This window comes from Ambystoma mexicanum, chromosome 6p (genome assembly GCF_040938575.1).
Source record: "Ambystoma mexicanum isolate Mex_15411 chromosome 6p, UKY_AmexF1_1, whole genome shotgun sequence".
Classification (NCBI taxonomy): Eukaryota; Metazoa; Chordata; class Amphibia; order Caudata; family Ambystomatidae; genus Ambystoma; species Ambystoma mexicanum.
In genome coordinates, this window is record NC_090935.1 from 1,128,890,522 (window position 1) to 1,128,913,446 (window position 22,925).

General features: G+C 46.1%; 1 protein-coding gene across 2 annotated transcripts in view; it reads right to left on the reverse strand.

Annotated features, from left to right (window-relative positions):
• The window catches only part of VLDLR (very low density lipoprotein receptor), a 546,560-nt gene that overhangs the window by 261,458 nt on the left and 262,177 nt on the right, over positions 1 to 22,925 (reverse strand). The window contains exons 4-5 of one of the 2 annotated variants that reach the window (XM_069625743.1): positions 8,909 to 9,031; positions 2 to 373 (exon numbers count right to left, since the gene is read on the reverse strand). In XM_069625743.1, coding sequence (XP_069481844.1) covers positions 2 to 373; positions 8,909 to 9,031 — 495 coding nt within the window. The remainder of the gene's footprint in view (position 1; positions 374 to 8,908; positions 9,032 to 22,925) is intronic. The other variant, XM_069625744.1, reaches the window with a different exon arrangement.

A 22,925-nucleotide genomic window follows, 5' to 3' on the forward strand; every position in this document is an offset into this window, starting at 1 on the left:
CGGCAATTGATCTCATCACTCTTGTCTTTGCAATCTGCATCACCATCACAGCGCCACTTCTTGTGAATGCATTCTCCAGAGCCACACTGTATATTGTTCTCTGGGCATCTTTGAGGGGAGGTCGGTTGTCGCCCACACTGCTCCAGTGATTCATCAGAATGGTCCGAGCAGTCTGCATCGTCATCACAAACCCAGGTAATGGGGATACAGGAAGAGTTTTTGCATTGAAATTCATGAGCACCGCAGGTTGCAGGGGTGCAATCACGTTCATCACTTACATCGCCACAGTCATCATGGCCGTTGCAGTAAAAGTTCTTGGAAATGCATCGCCCATTGCCGCATGTATACTCATCTGGACTGCAAGTTATATTACCTTTAAAAATATAACAGGTATATAGGTAAACTTGTGTTCGCAAACTGCGCATATCCAATCATCGCTCTAGTTCCCATCATCAACTCTTGCCCCTTGAAGTAGTTGGATCTGAGGTTATTTTATTATACAGTAAAAAAATCTAGCTCAAGGGCTGCTCATTAAGCTTTCTGGTCAACAAGTCTATTTTCACGCCACTTTTGAAAAGGACCCTATTGAGCATCACCATTAAGAAAAGGTGTGCCAGGTGAACCGCCCAAGTCTTTATAAGACCGCATTTAAAATCTTGCTGGCGTGACATAATTACAGTAACACGGCTAGAACGTGATTTATCAAAACTCCAGACACCAGAATGAGAGATTTCACAACACCCACAATCTCATTAAGCTACTCGAACAACCTATAAAACTAGCCTGCATTTCCAGATGTGTACACCAACGTACACCCAGTGCCCAACTGAATCTAGAAAGCACAAGGTGATATTTCGGGCCGTCATGATGTTGGCAATTGAACCACTTATGGCTCAACTCCCCACAGCCCCCGCCGCCGACCCCTCCCAATTCACCAGTGCCTCTTACTTGCTACTGGCTCGGACCAATAGGATTTTCCCATCCTAGCTCAGCAATTGCAGGCAGAGTAATGCATGGCATATCAACATTGATTTCAGTACCCCAAGGCGGATCAAGAGGGTGTGTACTGGCACTATATAAAATACATTTGGAGCATAAACCTTTTAGGCTTAAATAAACGAGACTAGGACTCTCGATTAACAAGCTCGAGAGGGCATCAAGAACTTGTTAAGTGGTATACAAGATTTGGGCCAGCAGATAAAGGTAATATCAATGATTGCTAACAAGCATATTAGTAATGTTTTGGGAATTAACTAGAAGTCCACAACGTTCTCATTAAGGAAAGCAGTCAAGCTCGAATTAGTATCGAGCGTTTTGGAAGACACCTAGGGAAATGGCTCAAGATTCATGGAGTCAAACAATTAAACATGGTGTTGTGAATTTTATTAAGTGGAAAGGAGGATTCAAATCTACCTAAAGAGTAGAACTAAACCAAATCCTCCCAGTTATCCCATCATGCAACAAAGAAATGAAAAATAAAAAGACCTAAGCAAATGATAAGCAACATGATGCACCTACAGTGCATTTACCGACACCCAGCGCCCTAAACCCAGTGTGGCCAATTTCAACGGAAACATGGTAGACCAAAAAGGCCAATGCAAGCAGACCTGAATGAGCACATGGAGAAAATGTACCATTAGTTTGAACACTGCGTGTCTCCTCTTAGAAATTGAATGAGAGAACAAAAGAACACTACTTCTAGCAAGGAGCCTTTCAAGGATTTTTTGTTCTCAAATGGTGGACCAAAAGAAAACTTGAAGGATGGAGGAAGGGGTCATTTGTAAAATGCTTCAAAATACTTATTCTTTCCACACAGTAATTTAGGTCAACCTAGGAACAAGGGTTTCGTGGCCACATTGTTGGGAGCAGTGCCAATTAAGGGAAGCTCTGTAGCTTTACATTTTAGCAGCACAGACTGAGCTCGTCAATGACAACAGACCTGTGGGTTTAGTGAAAATCAAGATTAAACTGAGCAGTGTCAATTGGCAGGCATAAGGACTTTGCTGAAACAAGTCTGCACGAATTCCAGTACTCAGCGCTACAGAGAAGGGGTTTAACAAACTAACATGCACACAGCCAAAAAAATAAAGCTAAGAATAAAAAGGCTACAAACAATAGAAATAGGATCTTGTGCCCCCGGTGTGTCCACACAGCTCAATGGACATGTTTGGACCAGTAGTACACATCGTGGCACAGGAAGAAAATTACATTTTTACTGCTTGTTCAGAAAAAGGTAAACTTCTGAAAATGCATGAATAAATTGGTGCAAAGAAATAGTCAAACATTTCAGTTTTACACTACAAAATAATTGTACACCCTACTTTAAAAATGTCGTACAATCCTCCCACTTCACAATCTTATGTGAAGCAGTGCCAGTACTTGCGTCTTTACGAACGAGTTTTAACTGATTCTGAACTTAACCACTGGTATGGAGGTAACCGGTCAGAATCATTAGGAAATTAAAATGCGCACCATCTTGTGATGCTACAGTGTCTCATTTTAAGTGGAACAGTCATGTGTAAGGTTATATAATCCTAAACACCTTTAAAAGGGGTATGCAGTGAATAAAAAAACCAATTGCTAACAAAACTCAAAGCCATGTATGGTTTGAAACTGAAATGAGCTGAACCCCAAATAGCTATCTGACAAGAGGAAAAGCTCTAGTTTCAACAGAACCGAGAGCAATCACCCAAGTCTACAACATTTAGTGCAAACCCTACAGAAGAGCAAGGGAATTATTTTACTTGTTCCAGAATTACCAGGTTACTCACCGTAGTGACCACCTTACTCCCAGTCCATAGTCCCCTTTCCTCCATACTTGTGGGACATCTCTCCGTCCTGTGGGACGGGACCGGAACACTTTGTAAAAAGCATCCACATTTTTCCAAAAATGTGTCCTTCCGCTCTTTCCTGCGCAGGGCCCGGCATGCGGCCATAACCCCGCCAACCTTGGCTCCGCCTCACGCATCGCCCCTCAGTCCTTTTCTTTGCCAGGTCAGAGACCCATTACCAATACAGAGGAACCTTATTAGAGGGGATGGCGGGCGGGCGTATGGAGGAAAGGGGACTAGGAGTAAGGTGGTCACTACGGTGAGTAACCTGGTAATACTCCTACGTCCCGTCCACTTTCCTCCATACTTGTGGGAGATTACCAAGCACTCCTTACAGGAACTACGTGTGATGGAAATACCCCTTACTGAAAAAGGTTCTTCAGCACAGCCTGACCAAACTGAGCTTCAGCTCTAGAACTCATATCGAGGCAGTAATGCTTACAGAAAGCAGATGGAGGCCCAAGTAGCTGCCCTAGCGATGGACTCCCAGGGAACATACTTCTGAAGAGCAACCGCAGCTGTCTTGCCCCGCACCAGGTGTGCATGAATACCTTTAGGAGGTTTCAGCTTTTGGACAGTGAAAGACTCCATGATGCAGGCGGCAATCCACCTAGAAATAGTTGCCTTAGACGCCCGCTTGCCTTGAGGGTTGCCGAAAGTCACAAAAAGTTAAGAAATTCTAAGCTCGGAAGTCCTATCCAGGTAGAACTTAAGGGCTCTTCGGACATCAAGACAGTGTAGAACCCTCTCCGCCTCAGAGGCGGGGTTCGGAAAAAAGACCGGTAGGGCGATCAATTGATTCAAATGGAATTCGGTCACTATCTTCGTCAGAAAAGCCGGATTAGTTCGAAGGACTACCTTGTCCTTGTGAAAGACCAAGAAAGGATGCTCCACCGACAATGCCTGGAGCTCACTCACTCTCCTTGCCGATGTGACGGCGACTAAAAAGGACACTTTCCAAGACAAGTACTTGAGGTCCACAGTAGCCATTGGCCCAAAGGGTTTATGGCACAGCGCCGTCAGGACAACATTCAGGTCCCATGGCGGGTGCGGATTACGAACTGGAGGGTAAAGGCGTGTTAAACCAGTGAAATGCCTCTTTACCACTGGGTTAGTCAGAGAATACAAACACTGATCCGTAGAAAGATAAGCGGAGACCGCTGAAAGGTAAGTCCTGCATGACAGAACATTAACCCCTGACTCTGCTAGGGAGGACACGAAGGACACCGTGTCAACCGTGCCCCCCCCCCCCGGATCCAATTTCTTCTCTAGACACCAATGACAGAACCTGGGCCATTTACTCTTGTACTGAGATCTGGTCGAGGGTTTTTTGGCTGCCTGGATAATACGCATGTTATCCGCAGACAAATTCAGACGCTCTAAAGACCTGAACTCTGGCACCATGCCGCCAAGCTGAGCGATTGTGGGGAGGGGGGCCACAGCTGCAGCTCCCCCTGGTGGAGAAGATCGGGAGTTACCGGTAACCTGATCGGCGGATAAGCCGACAGGTGTGGAGTTCTGAGAATCAAAACCTGGCCGGCCACCACAGGGCTATCAGAAGAGAAAAGTTCACCGAGTTCAACTTCCAAATTGCCCGGTGAACTAGAGGCAGAGGCGGGAAGGCGTAAGCTCTCATGTTGTGCCATGGAATCTCTAGGGCATTCCCGAGAGAGGAGGCTCCCAGCCCCCCTCTGGAGGCATACAGAGGAAGCTTCTTGTTCACCGCCATTGCGAAGAGGTCCACCTGCGGTGTGCCCCAGCACGAGAAAATCCCTGAGGACCTCCGCCTTCAACTCCCACTCGTAGCTGACCACTGTCCGCCGGCTTTGGGCATCTGCTGTGACATTCAGCTGGCCCGGAATGTGCACTGCAAGCAGCCAGACACCATGAAGCACGGGCCACTCCCAAATCTGGATGGACAGGTTCACGAGGAGGGGCGGGGGGACTTAGTTCCCCCCTGCTCGTTGATGTAATACATTGACACCACATTGTCCTTTCTTATGCAGACCACTTTGTTGACAATGACCGGTCTGACCGCCCGAGCGCCAAGAAAATCGCCAGAAGCTCCAAATGATTTATGCGCAGGAGCTTGTCCTGAGGCGACCAGAGGTCTGAGACCTGAAGGAGATCTAACGTCGCACCCCACCCGAGGAGGGAGGAGTCAATCGTGATCACCATAGGGACCGGGTCCTGAAACCCCAGACAGATTGCTGAGAGATGACCACCAGTCCAGGTCCACTCATGGAATCCGGAATCATTATCCGCATAGAGTCTGGGTCCACTGCCTTACGCCATGAATTCTGAAGGGCCATCTGGGTCCGTTTCATTTTGAGACGAGCAAGAGGAAGAGCCAGCACACACGAGGCCATGAGGCCCAGAAGCCTCTGGAACCACCAGGCCGACATACTCTCCGGCTGCGCAAACATCTGACACGTGGCCAACAGATCTGCCATTCTGTCCCCAGTCAGGTATACTCTGCAGTCGATCGTGTTCCAACGAAAACCCAGAAAAAAATCAGGTCCTGAGAGACCGTCGGAGGATTTCCGCCAGTTCACCGACAGCCCAAGATGGAACAGGAGCTGAAGGAGAGACTGGAGGTTGCCCGCTGCCGCCAGCAGACAGGGGCTGCGTAAAAGCCAATCGTCCAAATAAGGATACACATGGACACCCTGAAGACGAAGATAGGCCGCAATCACTGACATCTTCGTGAAGACATGCGGCGCCGAGCTGAGGCCAAAAGGAAGCACCCGAAACTGGAAGTGCTCCTCTCCCAAAGAGAAACCGAGGTACCTCCTGTGTGGAGCCCAATTCAGGATATGCATGTACGCATCCCGAAGGTCCACCACGCTGAGCCACTCGCCCGCCTCCAACGAGGAGCAAATCTGGCCGGGCGTGATAATCTTGAATTTCTCTTGGGGTAAGGAAAGATTGAACTGGGAAAGGTCTAGGATGGTGCACAGGCCAGCCTGGTTGGGATTGGGCACCGTAAACAGCCGGGAGTAGGAGCCCTACCCTTGCTCCTCAAGGGGAACGGGTTCCACAGCTCTGAGGAGCAGAAGTTTCTGAACCTCGGCCTTGAGGGAGGGTGAGCCCGACAGCTGAAAAGGAGGGTGGAGGGGTAGGGGGTAAAGGTAAGCGGAAGCCCGCCCGAGCAACTGATAAGACCCATCTGTCTTCTGTGATGTCTGCCACGCCTCCCAAAAAGACAATGTGTCCTCCCAACGGGGTTTCGTGCGAGCACGGAAAAACGTCATTTGGCAGGTTTATCGTGGCGGTGCCACCTGAACCTGAAGAGGCCGAGGAGCGGGAGAAATACCACGTACGCTGTTGTCTACGGCGGTTATTCCCTGCAGGAGTATCCACTCTGCGCGATTTGCGGTCGAGGAAGCCCCTGAAACCAGAAGGTCGACTCTGCGATAACGGTCTGAGGTTTGAAAGGAGCTTTAACCAGAACAGACAATGATTTAGCCGTCTGAGTGCTATCCTTGGTTTTGGTGAGCTCTACATCAGTAGAAAAATGAAAAAGCTCCTTACCATCGAATGGAAGGAGCAATACTTTGTCTTGTACTTCCTTCGAAAACTTAGTGGCATGCAACCACGCTTGCCTCGAGGCATCAACCCTGAGCATCATGCCCCGAGCCGAGGTGTCTACGTGATGAGCCGCAGCCTCCAGGAGATCCTGGGCCAAGACCCTGGCATCGGAAAGGCCACCTCTGAAATCTTCCAACTTCTCGACCGGAATGTGCTCCTCAAACTCAGACAGACCTTTCCACATCCGCATGTTAGCTCCCGCCAAAATCAATTCGGCATTGGCCTGCCTGAGCTGCAAGGCCGAATTGGCAAAGATTCTCCTCCCTAGGGAATCCAGGAGCTTGTCCTCCTTTCCCAAGACCCGAGTAGCCATCGCGGAAGAGGATGCTGCAGGTCTGGACTGCAACGTGGCCGCAGCCACCACTGTGGAGGAGGGAGGCGGACAAGACAAGGCCACTTCCTCCGAAGAGTGCAGCCTGTACCTTGCGTCAATCTTTTTATTGACAAAACGTCCTGAGTGTGGCTTCTCCCAGACTCTTCGGACCTCGGCCAAAACATCCTTCTGCAGGAAAAGGCTGGTATGCTCCAAAGGAGACAGGGTGAACGCCCCAGAAAGCACACCCTCCTGTGGCGAAGGTGCCTCGGGAACCGGGACATCTAAGAAATTCATCACGTCCAGTACACGGTCATGAAAAGTTCTAACAGAGCGGGGAAGGTCCTCGTTGTCCTGCTCGCCTTAAAGGTCATCTGACAGGTCAGGATCCTGCTGAACCGTGTCAGGCACTGCCTTGTCCACTGGGGACAACCGTGGCAAAGGCGGAAGAGCAGGGGCAGGCACCACGGGCAAAGGAGGCGCCGGCGGAACCACCAGAGGAACGGGTTGAGCCGGGTGCGCTGGTGGACAAATTTCCTTACAAAGCCCTTTGAAATACTCCCTCATGGGGTCGGTGCGCATAAGTGCTTGAAATTTACTGAAAAAAACGTCCTCAGGAGATTGCTTCGGAACCTAAGGCCTCTCATGAGGTGGACAAATCCAGGGACGTAACGGAGAAGGGTGCCACGCCGGGCCCTCCGGCGACGTATCCACATAAATCAAAGGGGCCGCCCCTGCAGGCAACGAAACATTGTGCGGAAGAGGCATCTGGGCGTTCCAATCATAAACGGGCCGGTAAGGATACGCACAAGTGACCTTCGGTTCACCCAAAGGACCGAACCCTACACCAGAGGCCGATGGCGTAGTTGTAGGGGGTAGTACCTAAAATGGCCGCCGTGGTCGTGGCGGGAACAGCCGCCATTTTGTCTTCATCTGAGGGGAACTGCGGCAAGTGAGGAGGTGAGGCAGGAGTCCCCGTCGATGGATCAGGGGTCTTAATTTTAGCCTTAACATAAGGAACCTCGGCAGAGCCGGTACTATGAGGCCTGGAATGTTTCTGCGACATACCAACCACCAACTGAGCCTTCGAAGGAAGGACCTCGGCACCGCTGGTAAAAGAAAAACCTTGCTTCTTTACTCCCTCAACAGATCTGGTATCACCGCTGGAACGGTGAGAAACCGCTTTCCCCGACGGGGCCCTGCCCGGCCCCTCAGAACTGTTGGTAGCCTTAGCCTCTCTGTACGAGGGACCTCGGGCCTAGGCCCGGTAATATCCTTATCAGCACGGGCCTCGGACATCCGTTCGGTAAACACAAGCCCAGCCAAGGCCTCGGGGCGCACCCCGGTCTTGTTTGGGGGAAGCCGAAAGAGGCCTCAGAGCAAGCTCCGGTACCCTGTGACTCAGCAGAACTGGGTCACACACAGCCCCCACAGGAGGGGCCTCGGAAGTTACTACGGTGTACGGAGACCCTCAGAGAAAACTCTGGTAGAATTATTAGGCCCGACAGGCACCTCAGGGCGAACCCCGGTGAGAGCGATCAACGCCCCTCCCGGCTCGAGAAGAACCCGGGAAGGTATCCCCGGCCGGGGTGCTCTGAAAATTAAAGAGCTTACCGGGCGTTTCTTCTTCTCGTCGATGAACGCCTGAAAATGAGATGGTGCGTCGGAACACCTCCCACCATTCCAACCGACGTTGAAGAGCCCGGACCGAAAGGGACTCACAGTAAAAACAGGAGTCCAACGGTGTTCCGGACCAAACACTCTAAACAAAGAGGATGGGGATCCGCCCTCGCGAAGCGACGATGACACGAACAGTCTGGAAAGTCCAATTTAAAAGACAGACAGACTAACGCTAGCGAGAGACAGAGGAAAACAGGGAAGAAAATCTTTGAGGATGCAAGTGCGTCCGGCCCGATCGAGCAGAGAAAAGGACGATGCGTGGGGCAGAGCCAAGGTGGGTGGGGTTACGGCCGCGTGCCGGGCCCCGCGCAGGAAAGATAGGAAGGCCAAATTTTTGGAAAAATTTGGATGCTTTATAAAGTGCTCCGGTCCCGTCCCACAGGACGGAGAGATGTCCCACAAGTATGGAGGAAAGGGGACGGGACGTAGGAGTAAACCTCTTGCTCAATGGCCATTGAAACAAATCTGAAAAGGTCCAGGATGCCAAACTTACCACAATTAACTTCATCCTCGCCACCGTCACAATCTGTTTCACCATCACAGCTCCAAGAAATTGGAATGCACTGCGTGGAGCGTGGACCACAACTGATTTCAGTCGCTCTGCAGGTTCTCAAATCTGGGGAGGGGAGGAAAAAAAATAAGTGTTTTTAGAATGGCCCACCAAGAACTGCATTCCAGTGTAGCATGTTACATATTACAAGCCAGGTTATTAATCTAGAAGGCAGTAGGTCATCTTGTGGCTACAGCAAAGTTCCGCCAGACATCTTTTGGCATTCCATTACCCCACCCCTACGGATTATGCAAGTTAGCCAATACCACTCATTTGGCCACCAGGACCTGGTGTCAGCAGAAATACCCGACCAAGAAAAAGGTTCCCTTCTTACCGACATGCTGAACAGTACAATCCCATAGTCCTGTGGCTGGTTAATAATTTCTACTGTACAGCACGTTTTAAGCTTGCTAAGAGTAGGCTCACAGGATTGTTAAAATGGTGTCACCCCTTTATTAAGGGGTCTATGGTTGGTTGATGCATACGGGCATGCCAATATCCTCATAACTCACTGGTTAGAGGCCTAAAATAATAAGTAAGCGCAAACTCCCGTTAAGGAGAGGCAATTCATCTTTGCTTAAACTTTCACTGGTAAGACATTGTTTTGAGATGGTTCCAGGCAAGTCAAATTCACCAGGGATGAATCTCCCTCCCACCTTCTTCCCCCCGTCGACCGCCACTGGAGCCTTCTGCCGCCATAAGCATCTAGCGGTGGGCATCTCCGCAATTCGAAAGGTGCCAACACTGCAAGCGTCATGCAGACTGGACAGTCCTGCTGCCTGGCATTACAGCCCAGGGAGGGTGCAGAGTAAGGGACTGCAGCACTTAGCACCCCAGGACCAATTCTATTAGAATATAGCAACATTCCCAAAAGAAGTTTACAAATATTTTGATTAGGAGCTTGGCGGCAGCATTTATGGGCCAACGGCGCCTCAGAACCAACGAGCACTCATGCAAAGGAGAAAGGCTTTGTAAGCAAGCAACGAAAAGGTATTCAATGCAATTGCTCCAAGCAAAAAAAGGGGGCTTAAGTCGTCCAAGGATGCCCGACACCCCACACCCCTCCCGCCGCCAACCTCCCAACCCCACCAGCACCCCATGAGGGTGGCATGCTTTCCGCACCAGGCGCAGATCTAAACCACTGCATGAAAGCTAATTAGTAACGTGTCCCACACTGCCATGGAGATCGCATGAGGCCCAGCATGTCGCACAGAAAAAAGGTAAGGGCAGCGACAGGCTGGGGGCTGGAAGAGAGGCAGCAGGGAACTGCCAGAGAAAAACAGGTTGAGCCGAGGAGGCAAGTCATGGGGCAGGTGAGCAATTGGTGCAGCTGACATTCTAGGCACTACAGATTAGGAATTGCAACTCTGCCTGTCAACGTGGAATTCCAAAGTGTAAATAGTATTTACGGTAATCCGCCGACCCACCGTTTGCAATAGCTTGGCAACTTTTTTACAAGCCATTAATGGCTGGCTCACCTGGCTGGTACGTGCCCACTGGCCCAAGACCTGTCATTTGAGGGCTGCTACTCGCCAGGTCAGCTCACCGAGATAAGCCCTGCTTAATACCAGTGGTGCTAAGGGATACTTTTGGTGCAAAGAGTTTGCACAGGCTGCAGGGTTTTCACAACGAAAAACTACCTTAAAATATAATCTAGCATTACCATATTGCACATCACCAGCAGCCAGCTGATGAATCCTGGTGAGTGCAGGTGGTGGAGTGCGGGAGATGGCAGAGCAGAGTGAAATATGCAATTAAACTGACTGGGAGGAAGTGTGGCGACAGCTGCGGTCCACACCTCAATATCTGGTTTCATAGACTGCCTGTCGTCTCTATGAGAAGCACCTAGACTGGTCAGCAATAATTCATATTAACTACATTTCTTCATCCGGTATTGTTAAATGGTAAAGTTTACATATAAATTATATGCAAAGTGTACAGGAACAGCTTATATAAATGTTGAATACCGAAAAACCCTTCATGGTTACAGATCTGGTGTTAGCAATGGAAATATGGCGAGTTACCTGCTGCAGACTTACTTCAAATCCCTTGGGCTGGAATGCCGTAAAAATATGGCAAAATCACAAGTGAAGTTTGTAAACATTACTTGGACAAACTCGGTAGAGTAAGTTGAAAGTTCTTTGACTGTGCATTCTCATGGTGGAGTAATGGAAACGGGCAACCCGGACCATTCGTGTGTGGGAAGCAACAGCATTCATTGTAGCTGCACAACACAGGCACCTTTCATGATGTGGAGTATTTTTATGCACAACACTGCACCCCTATGCAAATGGGGAAAGGACATTGGCAAGAATGGAGGCAATAACCCCTGTGCGCACTAAGTTTGCAGAATTGAGCAGAGTTCAAAACCCATTAATGAGGCAGCACGCCCTGCCAAATTCACCGGCAAAGTGGTGTAAAAGCAGGCAGCACTGCTGTCATCCGTCACTGGAAACAAGCCCGCAGAATGGCTAAAATCCGAAAATGCCCCTAAATACAGTTTCCTAATCAAGGGCAACCTTCAAAGTGCTGTTTTGACGCCAAATTCAGTTATTTTCCCCAATGAATTATTGAAGGGAGAGGGTGCTGGCATAATGGATCCTCAAGACAGTCAGAGGGATCCAGGCATCACAGCCCGACAGCTGCCAAAAGAAACTGGCTGTAAACCTAGCTTAAATGTATTGCTTTGTCCTGAAAAGTTGCAATCTACTATTTAAAGTATGTTGCTGAAGGGCTAATTCTTTTAAAATGGTTAAATTCTTAATACTCTGTACTTCTATTTTATATATAAACTGAAAAGATTAATGACAGAGCCCAGTCTGAAGCCAATCCACATGTGAATCTGACCCGGCAGGGTCTGCCCTGGGAAAAATGACATCTGTTGACACTTCCTTGAGAACAGGAAGAATGGCTGTTAATGGGTCACGCATAATCCTAGCAAGCCACTCAAAGGACATGCTAAGAATTGGCCTCTGCCAGGAGGAGCAGGAGGTGAGGGAGTTTCTCAGTGAACTTCAAAGGACCGGCCATCTGCTCACTTTGGCAAGCAAGAGAAAAAAAACCTGGACTGGGTTTTGAATGGAAATGATTTGTTTTTGCCCAAGAACTTTATGACATTTAGCATGGCAGCCAAAATATGTAGACAAGTGAAAAGTGCAAACTTATAAGTCTGAACTCATGCTAGACAAGTGAAGAGGTGGTAGGAGTTTTTACTACATCAGGAACCAAAGACACTAAAACACTGATTGTGGCAAAAATGTTAATGTTGCAAGCGTAAAATTGTATGTACACAATCCACTGATCAGCACCTAGAGGTGTATCGAATTAGAAATAATGAATCCAAAGTGTTCTGGGTAAAATTGATGAAAATCCAGATGGAAATTTGATGTAAATGTAGACAAATGTGAAAAGTGTCTAATTTTGTGAGGGTACATAATGGAACAAATGTACATTTGTGCAAAAGTATTTTGCGAGTAAAAATTCAGGTGGGAGTTCCCAAATCCGGTCATAAGATGACAGCTCTGTTTAAGCCGCCAACCAAAATGAAGCAAATGCCTGTAGCCACACAGATGGGGAGGGGTGTTCTGAAGGTCTGCCCATGCCATAAAATTTATAATGAGCAAATATAGGAAGGCAACTCAACTCACTACTTCCGGAACACTGCTTCCAGAACCCATCCAGATGTCCACGCAGCACCTTATTCCAGAACTAGCAGACTCCAGAATTTTGACCCAGATTTCATTGCAAAATTATTGCTAGACTGACCCAATTGCAGAAATCCCGAACCTGAAGGGATTTAATTTTAATTCAGCTTGGCTGGCTACCACTAGGCGTGCCCACTGAAAACTTGTATCCGGCTATCCACCGGTCCAGTCACCAGAAGGGGCTTTCCAAATCCAGTCTGAGGTGCAGTCCCAACTTCACCAGCGCCGCTGACCCAAATCCCTCCAGAGGTGCCCGTTTGCCGGTGGACCTGCCCAATCCATGACCAGAACTGCCGGCCCAATTTAATAAATTCTGCGAGTATTAATAGGTTTGAAATAGGGATCATACAATGCAAATATAGTATGGGCCACTGTTCTTCCTATCCCATTCCTAATTCAGAACCATTGTGTTGCTAGAACTATCTTTGTGCTGTCTCTTTTCTCATCTGTGTTCCTAAGCCCTAACTTTTTGATTAAGAAAAGTAATTGCCAAACCAACTGAAACTAGAGCATCACACGATCTGTTGTGATCGGCCGCGAGTGACCTTCCTGTGTGGCATTCTATTTGTAGTCTTTAATAAAGCATAAGAAAACATCTCGTTTCTAAACCCGATCCATTCTCGCACCTATTTTACAAAAATAGCATTTACTAAAACCTCTATAACCAAGTTTTTATGACAAACGAAATTTCAACTCCTACTTGTACCCAACATCCATAGAACCCAAAACAGCATTGCAAACCAGTGCAATTCTCCCGTTACAGCCAATATCGTGCAAGGAAAATTTAGCCACGCTTTTACATGCAGAGATTTTACACTTGTGAAATGGCTTTAAATTGTCTCTTACTTGGACTTTGATTTCAAATGCTTTATTTGGACTAAATTGTTTGTGACTGTGTGCAACTGTTCAAAGCAGCTCCCATAGGAATTTATAGTATTTTCGGTTGCATTTGGTGTTTCTGCCCAGCCAATTCCTAAGACAATTTAAAAGCCATCTGACAGCTGAAAAGTCAATTCCGTTTTTCTCTTGTGTTTGAAGGGGGAAGGTGGGACAGATATTCTGTCTGATTTATGCTATTCCTGAATACCTGCTCTTTCCTCACATCTATTTCATTGCCTATTTGGGGGGGGGGGTTGAGGGGTGTTGCAGGGGGAACCTCTAACCATAGTGCCATCTGTCCAAACCAACACAAAAGTATTCTTTTCTGTGCTGCATTTGTTTTTGTGCCCATTCCTTGATTCATAGTGTATTAAAGATATTATTCTGTGTACTGTCACCCCATTGGTGATTACCTATTAAAAACATACTGTGATTACATTTTAATACATAAATATTTACCTTAGCAAACTAGCAGATTCCTGGTTCAGTGTGACCGGGCGGGGGGTTCTCAGGAGAAGGGTGTGATGAGTGGTAGATCGTTCAGAATATTGAACTTATAGATAAAAGTCAATAAGGATTTCAGTTGCGCACTACATGCTGGGCAAGACTTGGGTGTGTGCCACATTGAAATCACTTACAATAACAAATGAAGTGGTAGATCCTGTCGACATTGCTTTGTCAAGGGTCGAAATTAGGATTGGTTAACCAAGAGCAAAACACAGCTCCTGGGTATCTGGCATCACCCTTTAGGCAGGAGCTATGTCTGGGGAACCAGGAGCTAGTACATAGTGCAAAAATACGCAAACTAACTTTGTCCATTATATACTATCCAATATGCTTTAAATGTCTCAGGTGTTCCTTTTATTCTATACACATTCCCAAAACTACAGTTAATACCATAGCTAGGTTTGTATGGCACCGCAAGTAGCTCCTGGTTTCATGCTAGCCAGGCTTATCTTGGCTATTGCAAGGAGATGGGAGCTATTGAACTCCTGGTAATTCCAAACCCTGTCTTTGTGCAATTGTTCAAAATACCCAATGCTCCAAGAGCAAAATTGAGCAATGGATTGGGAGTTCCAACACAATATTAACTTTGTAAGTGTGGTTTAGGCTACAAGTCTTTCCAGCTTGCGTTTAAGGAGACGTAAAAGGTTTAACTGCTTCGAATTGGTTGGACTGTACAGTACATAGGAGCATTGAGATTTGTGGGTATAGATATAGATGTCCTGCTGTCGTTTGAAGTCCTACCTTGTATTTAAATTATAATAATGTAAAGATCAAACATCAGTTATGCAAAATGCGACATACTTTGCAGTTGGTTCTCCTAATACTAAGCGTGCAACAGAATGTTAAAGACATGGTAAACCAAGCAGGGATGCCATTTACCTGCTTAGCACTGAGCAGCTTCTGTAAAGATGGCTGAATGGATCACATAGCACGGTCAGGCAAATAACAGTAGAAAGCTACAAGAATACAAACACCTAAACAGTTGTGTTTTACTGCTTCTTGATCCTTTGGGTTTTCTTTATACTCCATGTTCTTCTTTCCCATTACTGAGCACCCTAATCGAAGTTACCCAGTAACCATGCACTGGGTGTCATAGCAATGTTCAATTCTGACGATTTCAATGGCAGCAGTATTGCTCCCATCCCGCCCGACATCTGCTTTGAAAAGTAGCTCTCACCATTGGCATTCAACACCTACATGCAACTTGCCTTGGTCATAGCCTTAGTGCTGTGTGCTATGACCATGACAAAACATTGTGTACCTTTGTCACACAGTTATTGTTCTCACCCTTCTATGGCTTTGGGTATTGTTTCAAAGGGTTCTTGAAGCACATGTAAAATTCAGATATACTCTTTGCCATTGTAATTGCTCCATGGGCGACCAGACATCTGAAATGTGGGGCGGGGAGGGAAATTAGTGGATGCTTCTCATTTTAGTGCCGCCTCTGGGAACTGTGCGCTTCAGCATAGGCATGCATTTAAAATTTGTAAAAAGATGCATCATTTTAACTTTGACTTTTCTGAAAGGAAAATCATTTTTGCAATGGTTAAAAAGGATGCATTTCATGTATTAGACTATGAAAGCGATTGCTCAACAGTGTATGTATTGATTAGAAAGAATTGCAAAGATGGTGAAGTGACACCAATGAGGGTTTGGCTGTTTTTCATATTAAAGAACATTTTGGGAAGATACTAACGACCAAAGAGCTTTATATCGTCATATAGGTCTGAGTTGTATGACTGAATCACTACATACCAACAGCATACTGCATTGGGTATGAGATTAAGTCACCCTAACAAAGATTCTGTATATATCAAGTATATATACACAAGTTTGTCCATCAAGTACTTGTCAGAGTGGAATGACTGCTAAAAGCTCAAAATTATGCAGTGTTGTGGATCAGCCAGACCTGAGAAACAAAATTGGCTTTATATTGCAAAGAAAGTGACAAACTGTACATTGAAAATAGAAATGCTGCTCCTCTGGCAATCTGCCACCCTAGGCCTGGGCCTAGTCAACTTTCAAGTCTATGCTTGTAGGACAGGGAGCAGTGGCCCACAGGTAGGTTGCAAATGTTTGAGCATTTGTATCACCAGCTTTTCTGATGCAGCCGATGTGGGCTGAGACATTTAGTGATAGAATCAATGGCGATCAATCCTGCGCCGTAATGCATTACTAAATGTAATTCTAGAAATAGGATATCAAACTCATTTCTCACACCACCCCTCCAATTCTAGTGGATGCTCTTAAATCACTTCCATCTCAGTCAGTTTATAATCAGTGGTGCCTACAATTGGTCAAATTGCTATGACGCTACATGGCACTCCCGTTTCAGTCTGCTCTATTGGTTTAGAAATAGATTTCCAACCTTGACTGCCCTAGGTCAATGCACCATAACTCAGGGCAGAGTCACATTTTTGGATAGGGATGTTTGTTTCTGCCTCATGCAAGACTGCATTTTTGTTCTTTCAGGTGGTGGTGCCATGCTGACCTGCAACCCAGTAATGTGAGGTCAGCTGTATATTGCTATTTGTGGGTTTTTTGAACAAATTCATCTGCAAAATTGGTATGTGTGCTCCCCTTCATTGCCTCAAAACACTAGGCCTTGCCATCTGAAATGCCAGGATATGGAAGGGTTCAACCTCTTGAAATCCAAAGCTGTTAGTCATGTAGGGGTTCATAGTGATAATTTCGAAAACAAGTTTCGAAAAACAAAAGCTGCGACAGCCTATTTAATATGCAAAGTGTTTTTCTTTCTAAACCAATCCATCGACAATAGTCATGGACTGGTTTCAATTGAAATGCACTTTTACATGTTAAAAGTAGCATTTCAATGGTTTTTTTTGTAACTTTGCAGCGTTAGGTGCAGCTGTCCAATGCTGTAATTTCAGGTCTGGACAGCTCCATGTAAAGTCAAAGTTTGTGTATATTGGGTGTTCCCACCCAGTCCGCCCACGCCACCTACCCTAACCCATGTCGATGGCACTTCAATTTTTCTTCAAAGAAAGTGTCATTCGAAAGAATGCCATTGCCAAAAAAATGCAAAAGTTTGCCATTCAAAACTTACGTTTGGAAAAATGACAGGACACCTCATGTAGGTACCAATCTATAGTGCCTACATCAGCCAATGGTGCAGGTACAATTGGTCTGTGCAGTCGTTTTTGGGTGATTAATTGCAATGGTCCCATTTTATTTGGGGGCCCTTAAGCATCAGTCCATAAACACGCATTGTGCCCGCTTATATGGTGTGACCTGTTGCTGCTTTCCTCAATCTCTTACTATTATCTGCTATGGGTTGGGGAGAGTTTACAAACTGCTTTGAGGGAGATAGCTATTCAGCACCAGGCATGTCAAGGTGCCAAGTACATGGCTAAGCTTGTGCTGTTTTTGGGGGAAATCAATGATTGCAAGATCACCTTCTGGATGCAACGTAAATCTCACTGCATCAGGCAACTGTAGGTGGCAATGTTGCCAAGATGCCAATGTTATGCTGTATATCAGACAGCATACATTCGTTTTCAAATTTTGATTAGCAAAGTATTAAAGTGTTCTTTAGCAGACAAACCCATTTGATTAGCAATGTTAATATTTAGTGTCACCAAGACATAAAATAAGAAATACAGCTCGTGTGTACCGCTGAAATTAGTGAGAGGGGTCGGGCCCTTGCAAATTCTTTAATTCAAATAGACTTGCAGATAGAGTAAATTAGTTGACCTATTCGACCTAAGATATGCACTCAACCCGTGGCAATTGATGACAAGTTTAAATGCACTTTCTGTAAAATGGAGCACATTACCACAAACCCGCTATGTTTGGCACACTGCTGCCACCCTGAGGCCAGCCATAAACAGTGAAAATTTGAAATTTACTGCAAAGTAGATGTTGAAAGGTTTCACCTGCAAATGGTACTTACCCATCATAAAATCGACTACTAGTCGAGTGGGTAAAAAGACTTTGCGAGCACTGGAGTCTAAATTTTTAGCTGTATAAATGGGCAAATAAAAGGGCTCTGAAAACAATGGCCAGCTATCTCCTGAAGGCGCTAGTATACAATGTAACCTAAGAGCAAAGAGCTTGGGAGGCCAACTACGGTGTAGATATGTCGATGTACAGACTGGATGAAACTATTGATCACTACTGCATAAACCTCTAATTTGCTTTCTGTATTAAGGAGGAAAGTAAGACACTAAGCAGAGTGGGTGGTGTAGCAGGCAGTTAACTGGGCAAACTAGAGGGAATATTGTAGTTTGCAGCCATCTCTCATTCAAGGTTGCATGACTTCAAAATAACGAACATACTAGTCTTTGGCGGACAGAATAGTTAGCTTAAAGCATCATCTCAATTAATTCTGGTTTCATTTATTATTGCCTAGCACTACCACACAGGCCTATGGATGAGGGGATTACTACTGCTCTGCCTATTAGCCCCTTTATAATTGCAGTGAACAGACAAAAGAGCATGAAGAGAGCCCCGGGGGCAAGAGGATTGCAGGGAGTGCTGGGCCTTCATTGCACAGGGTAACTTGTGTAGCAAAGTTAGCTTTACAAGTAAATTCGATTAGCAAACCTACAGAATTGCATAGCAAATTTCTATGCCACACTGCTTATTTTGCGCATGTAAGATCAGCATTAGTTCTATCGAAATTAGAGGGGTCATGTTACCCACCTTGCAGCCCCTCCAGTTGCTAGAATGAGTGATGCAGGAACTCTAGGGGCAGCTGCAGTGAACGTCTAAAGCAGTATTTGAGGTGCTGGAGCAACATCTCACTTATTTCATTGCCCATTTATAACTCAATTAATACCAGCAGGTGTTTCAAAGTGCGGGACCAGGATTCAAACTTGTGTTGCGCCACATTGTCTTGCTTACAAGATAAACACGCTGCCACCGAGCGATCTTTCCTCCCCAATCTATAAAAGGAACCTACAAAATGTAAAGTATTTTGCTAAAAAGGCCTTTGAACTGGTAGAAACAGTTTAAACATTGTACAAAACATGTGACCGGTCATTTCATTTAACTCTTAAAAATGAAGCGCTTTAACCTACAACTAGAATAGTTTTATTGGACCCCGCCGGTTCCACAGTGCCTCCAGGCCTCTGCACTCGAAAGTTTGTTCCATGTGAGGCACCCTCTTCTGCACTTAACCCAGGCCCTGATGGACTGGGCGCACTCGTTCCCCTTCCACCCCCTTACTGCACTTCCTGTCTGCACTTGGCCTAGCAAGTTTGTTTTGTCCGGTTCTCCCTTGGTCTTCCCTCCTCAACTTGGTCACGCCTGAAACACTTGTGCATAGGTGCGCGATTGTGTGCTCTCCCCTTCTCTCCCTTCCCTCCGGGCATTCATACTAGTAGAAATGCCTCTGGCCTAGTATGCTAATTAATTTTCTTTGTTGGAGCATTTGGAAACGTCAAGGACCAAGAAGGACTATCGTTTTCCCTTGTACCCTTCCCGCCTTACGCTTTGAAGCACTTCACTTGTGTATATAAGTGCTCTACAAACAATTACAACTTGCACTGGAATAAAGAAGCTTACGAACCAATGTCTGCAAACAAAGCAAAGAAATTATTCAAAGTGATGGCTGGAAGGTTTAGAATTAATATTAAACCTCTGGTGAAGCCACCAGGCAATTTTTTCAGCCTGCCAAGCCATCAAAGAAAGGGAACACATTGCAAATCAAGCCTAATACCACACCAAAAGGGGTAGTCTGGCCCAAACTGCTTGGTCACCTCTTCTACAGGAAACCTTAAAGAACCTCAGACATGTTTTGGCATCAAAAGGGGCATCTTGGGTCTCTAGGCCCAGCACGCAAAGGACCCACATCAGACATCAGTCCCACCAAAGGTAGCTGTCCGATGTAAAATCGGAGACGAGCTGGACGCAGTTCCGCGCTTTACCAAAAATAAAATGTGGGAATCTCATGCTTCGCCAACCACAGAGCAAAGCGGAAAAGCTTAAATGACATTCAACAAAATGCATGCTCTTGCTGCGCCAACTTGTGTTGCCACCGTGGCAAACAAAGGATACATTCAGACCACTAGCACCATAAAATTCCTTGCAGGTATATTTGACCGACTAGCAGCACAACAGAAGCAGCAAGCCCTCAAGTTTAGCTCAGGGAAAATCCGAGGAAGTTCGATGGACCGTGTGTCCACTCCATTACAAAATTATCCGTTTTGCAGCAGAGAAAGTACAACACCCTTTACACGTTCTGTAGGAGTGAGACAGCTAGACATTTCGACTCTGGAAACTAATGCTCCCAGATGAAGCCTCATAAAGCACTGTGGCAGCCTAACCAACAGGTTAGGCTGCCACAGTGATAGGTCAAATGTAGCTTTATTTCCTAGCATTCAAATGTCTTATGTGTAGCTCTGTTTCCCAACTTGTCTGGGTGGGGAGGACTTGTGAATGTACACACTTATCCAAAGGATGAACTGCACTGAATTGCTCCCACCCTGGATCTGGCAAAGAACACAACCTATAAAGTAGTCTTCACAAGTGGGCAGATCTTCCGGCACCTTAGGGGCACCTTAGGCGCACCCCCCATTCTTCGCATGAAGTTCACTCATGCATATAATGGGCTCCCACGCAATTTGAATATTGTGTGTAGGGAGCATATAAGAGTCCTTGGGTGTTTTGGGATATCATTCATTTTTGAAAACCGCATTGGTGCTAGCAGATTCATGTAAAAATTTCTATGCGAATTGGCTTTCCCCTTATGTGCTTCCCATCCCAGAAACGGCCGCGGGAACACGTTTCGTTTCCTGATCCAAAATGGCCGACGGGACATGTGACCCGGTCGCGGTCTTCCATTGGCTGCTAGCAAGACCATCCTTTGTCGGCGCTGACAAAAGACGCGGATTAGCTTACTAGCGTTCACCGCGAGGAACGCCATTCGCGTCCACCGCGAAGTAACGAGACAGAAGAAAGCGTGCTGGGGGAATAAGAACCCAACAAGTAAGAACTCGTGGGACATGCTACTCAGATTACGTGCATGCTCCCATTTCTGATGAAATTGTTTTGGGCTTTTGGTGCCACTTTGAAAATATGATTGCACTATTGGGTTCGATACGAGCATTTAGGCTCAACAAATACACATGATGGGGCTATATGGGGGCTCGATCACTAGGAGCTGTAAACAAGTGGGCCACTTTTGGCACTAATCACCGGGTCTCCCCCACTTAACAGATAATCAAACCAAAAAAGATCCACTGTGATTAATGTTCTGCAATCCCCCTTTTTTTGCAGGACCCCTTCGAAAGCATAATGAATAAAGTTGCGAGACTAAGAAGCTCACCTCATTGAAGGGACGTCTTTGAGTGGAAAGGTAAACAATAGTGGGACAATATATTTGAGGATAAGGTGATGTAACATTATGGGAGCATAGACACAGCCAATGCAACATGAGTGTTCTTTTGTGCAGATCAAGTACCATCTCAGGCTTTCCAATTCTATCTGAAAGTGGCAACACTACAGAAATCGAATGTGCCTTCCCTTTGCACATACAAATAGCTGGACAGGTACGAGTTTGTCAGGTTAGACATAACGACATGCACTCAATGGTGATGGGGTAGGGTGAAGATAGCCTCTTTTAATGTCACAAATTGACGTGTTCAGTACTTTCGAAAGCAAAATTACTTCATTCCATCAATAAGAGCCATTAAGAAATGCCGTATCCTTTTTCCCACGAGAGAAGTCATTTTGACGCTCTCCCATTTTTTCCACAGGATATGTCGCAATCCCGCTCCTATGGGGCTGGTTTATTGGGTCAAAAGAAGCAATAATGGGTCCTGAAGAATATGATAGACGCAAGACATCATTGAAACCGGTCGACCAGAGATATAGATGTCACCTTACTTAGAGTGACACAAGTGGACTTAGCACTTTTAGACAAAAATCGTTTGAATCAGTTTCAGCGAACTCAAGTTTTCCTTTATAAAGTTGTCATGTATCCCCGCACAAGAGAATGGTTCATGCACCTGTAGAAAAACGAGTTGAATACAAAGTGCATTTTGTGCTGAGAATCTGTGCGACATACTTTTATAAAATGTTTTAGCAAATTACTCCTGGATCAACCAGACACCTCACGGAGGGCAATTAAATTGTCAGTGTGTGACGCTGAGTCCCACGTGACCCGTCTGTTTCATCCAAGGGTGCAGCCGGGAAATGGTTTTTCCCGTAACTGTCTTGGTTTTAATAGTTTTGGCTAATGAAATTTGTATGTATTAAATGTACTGTGGTAGTTCATTGTGAATGTTTCTCCATTATTGTGACATAGGGCACAAATAGTCCCCATGCAATTCTCGCTGGCGCATTAGTGTTTTTTGAGGGTTAGAAACATCATGCAGGGTTAGCATTGTGTACTCCCTGTAGGGAAACAGTTAGGGTTGCATTAATTGCACAACATAATAAACAGCCCTGGTGAAGCTTTTTTGTTCCTTACTCTGTTTTGTGTGTTACAGTATCTCCCTGGTAACAGAAAGGACACATACCCGCTTTTGAGGTAATGTGTATTTGAGGAAAATCCCTGTCTGTTAGTAGCCCTGTTGTAGAACATCACAGCAGAGGGGCTGAAGACAAAGCGCAATGCAACTGCCAATTTTGGGTTGAAACCCGAAATCGATGGGGTCAGTCTGAAAAACCCAGTCTAGACAGGAAACTTTGAAAAGCTACAAAGAAAAAAAAGTGGGCTATTGAAAATGGTTTGTTGGATGCCTCTTTCTACCAGCTAAATCACGAATGACTGACATGCTTTGAACAAGTATAGTTTGATACCCCAAACACTCATACCGTTGCAACTTGATGGGTCAATGCAGGGTTGACTGGATTCCTGAGCGATCACATTGGTGTAGGTGCCGGAAGATCTGCCCACTTGT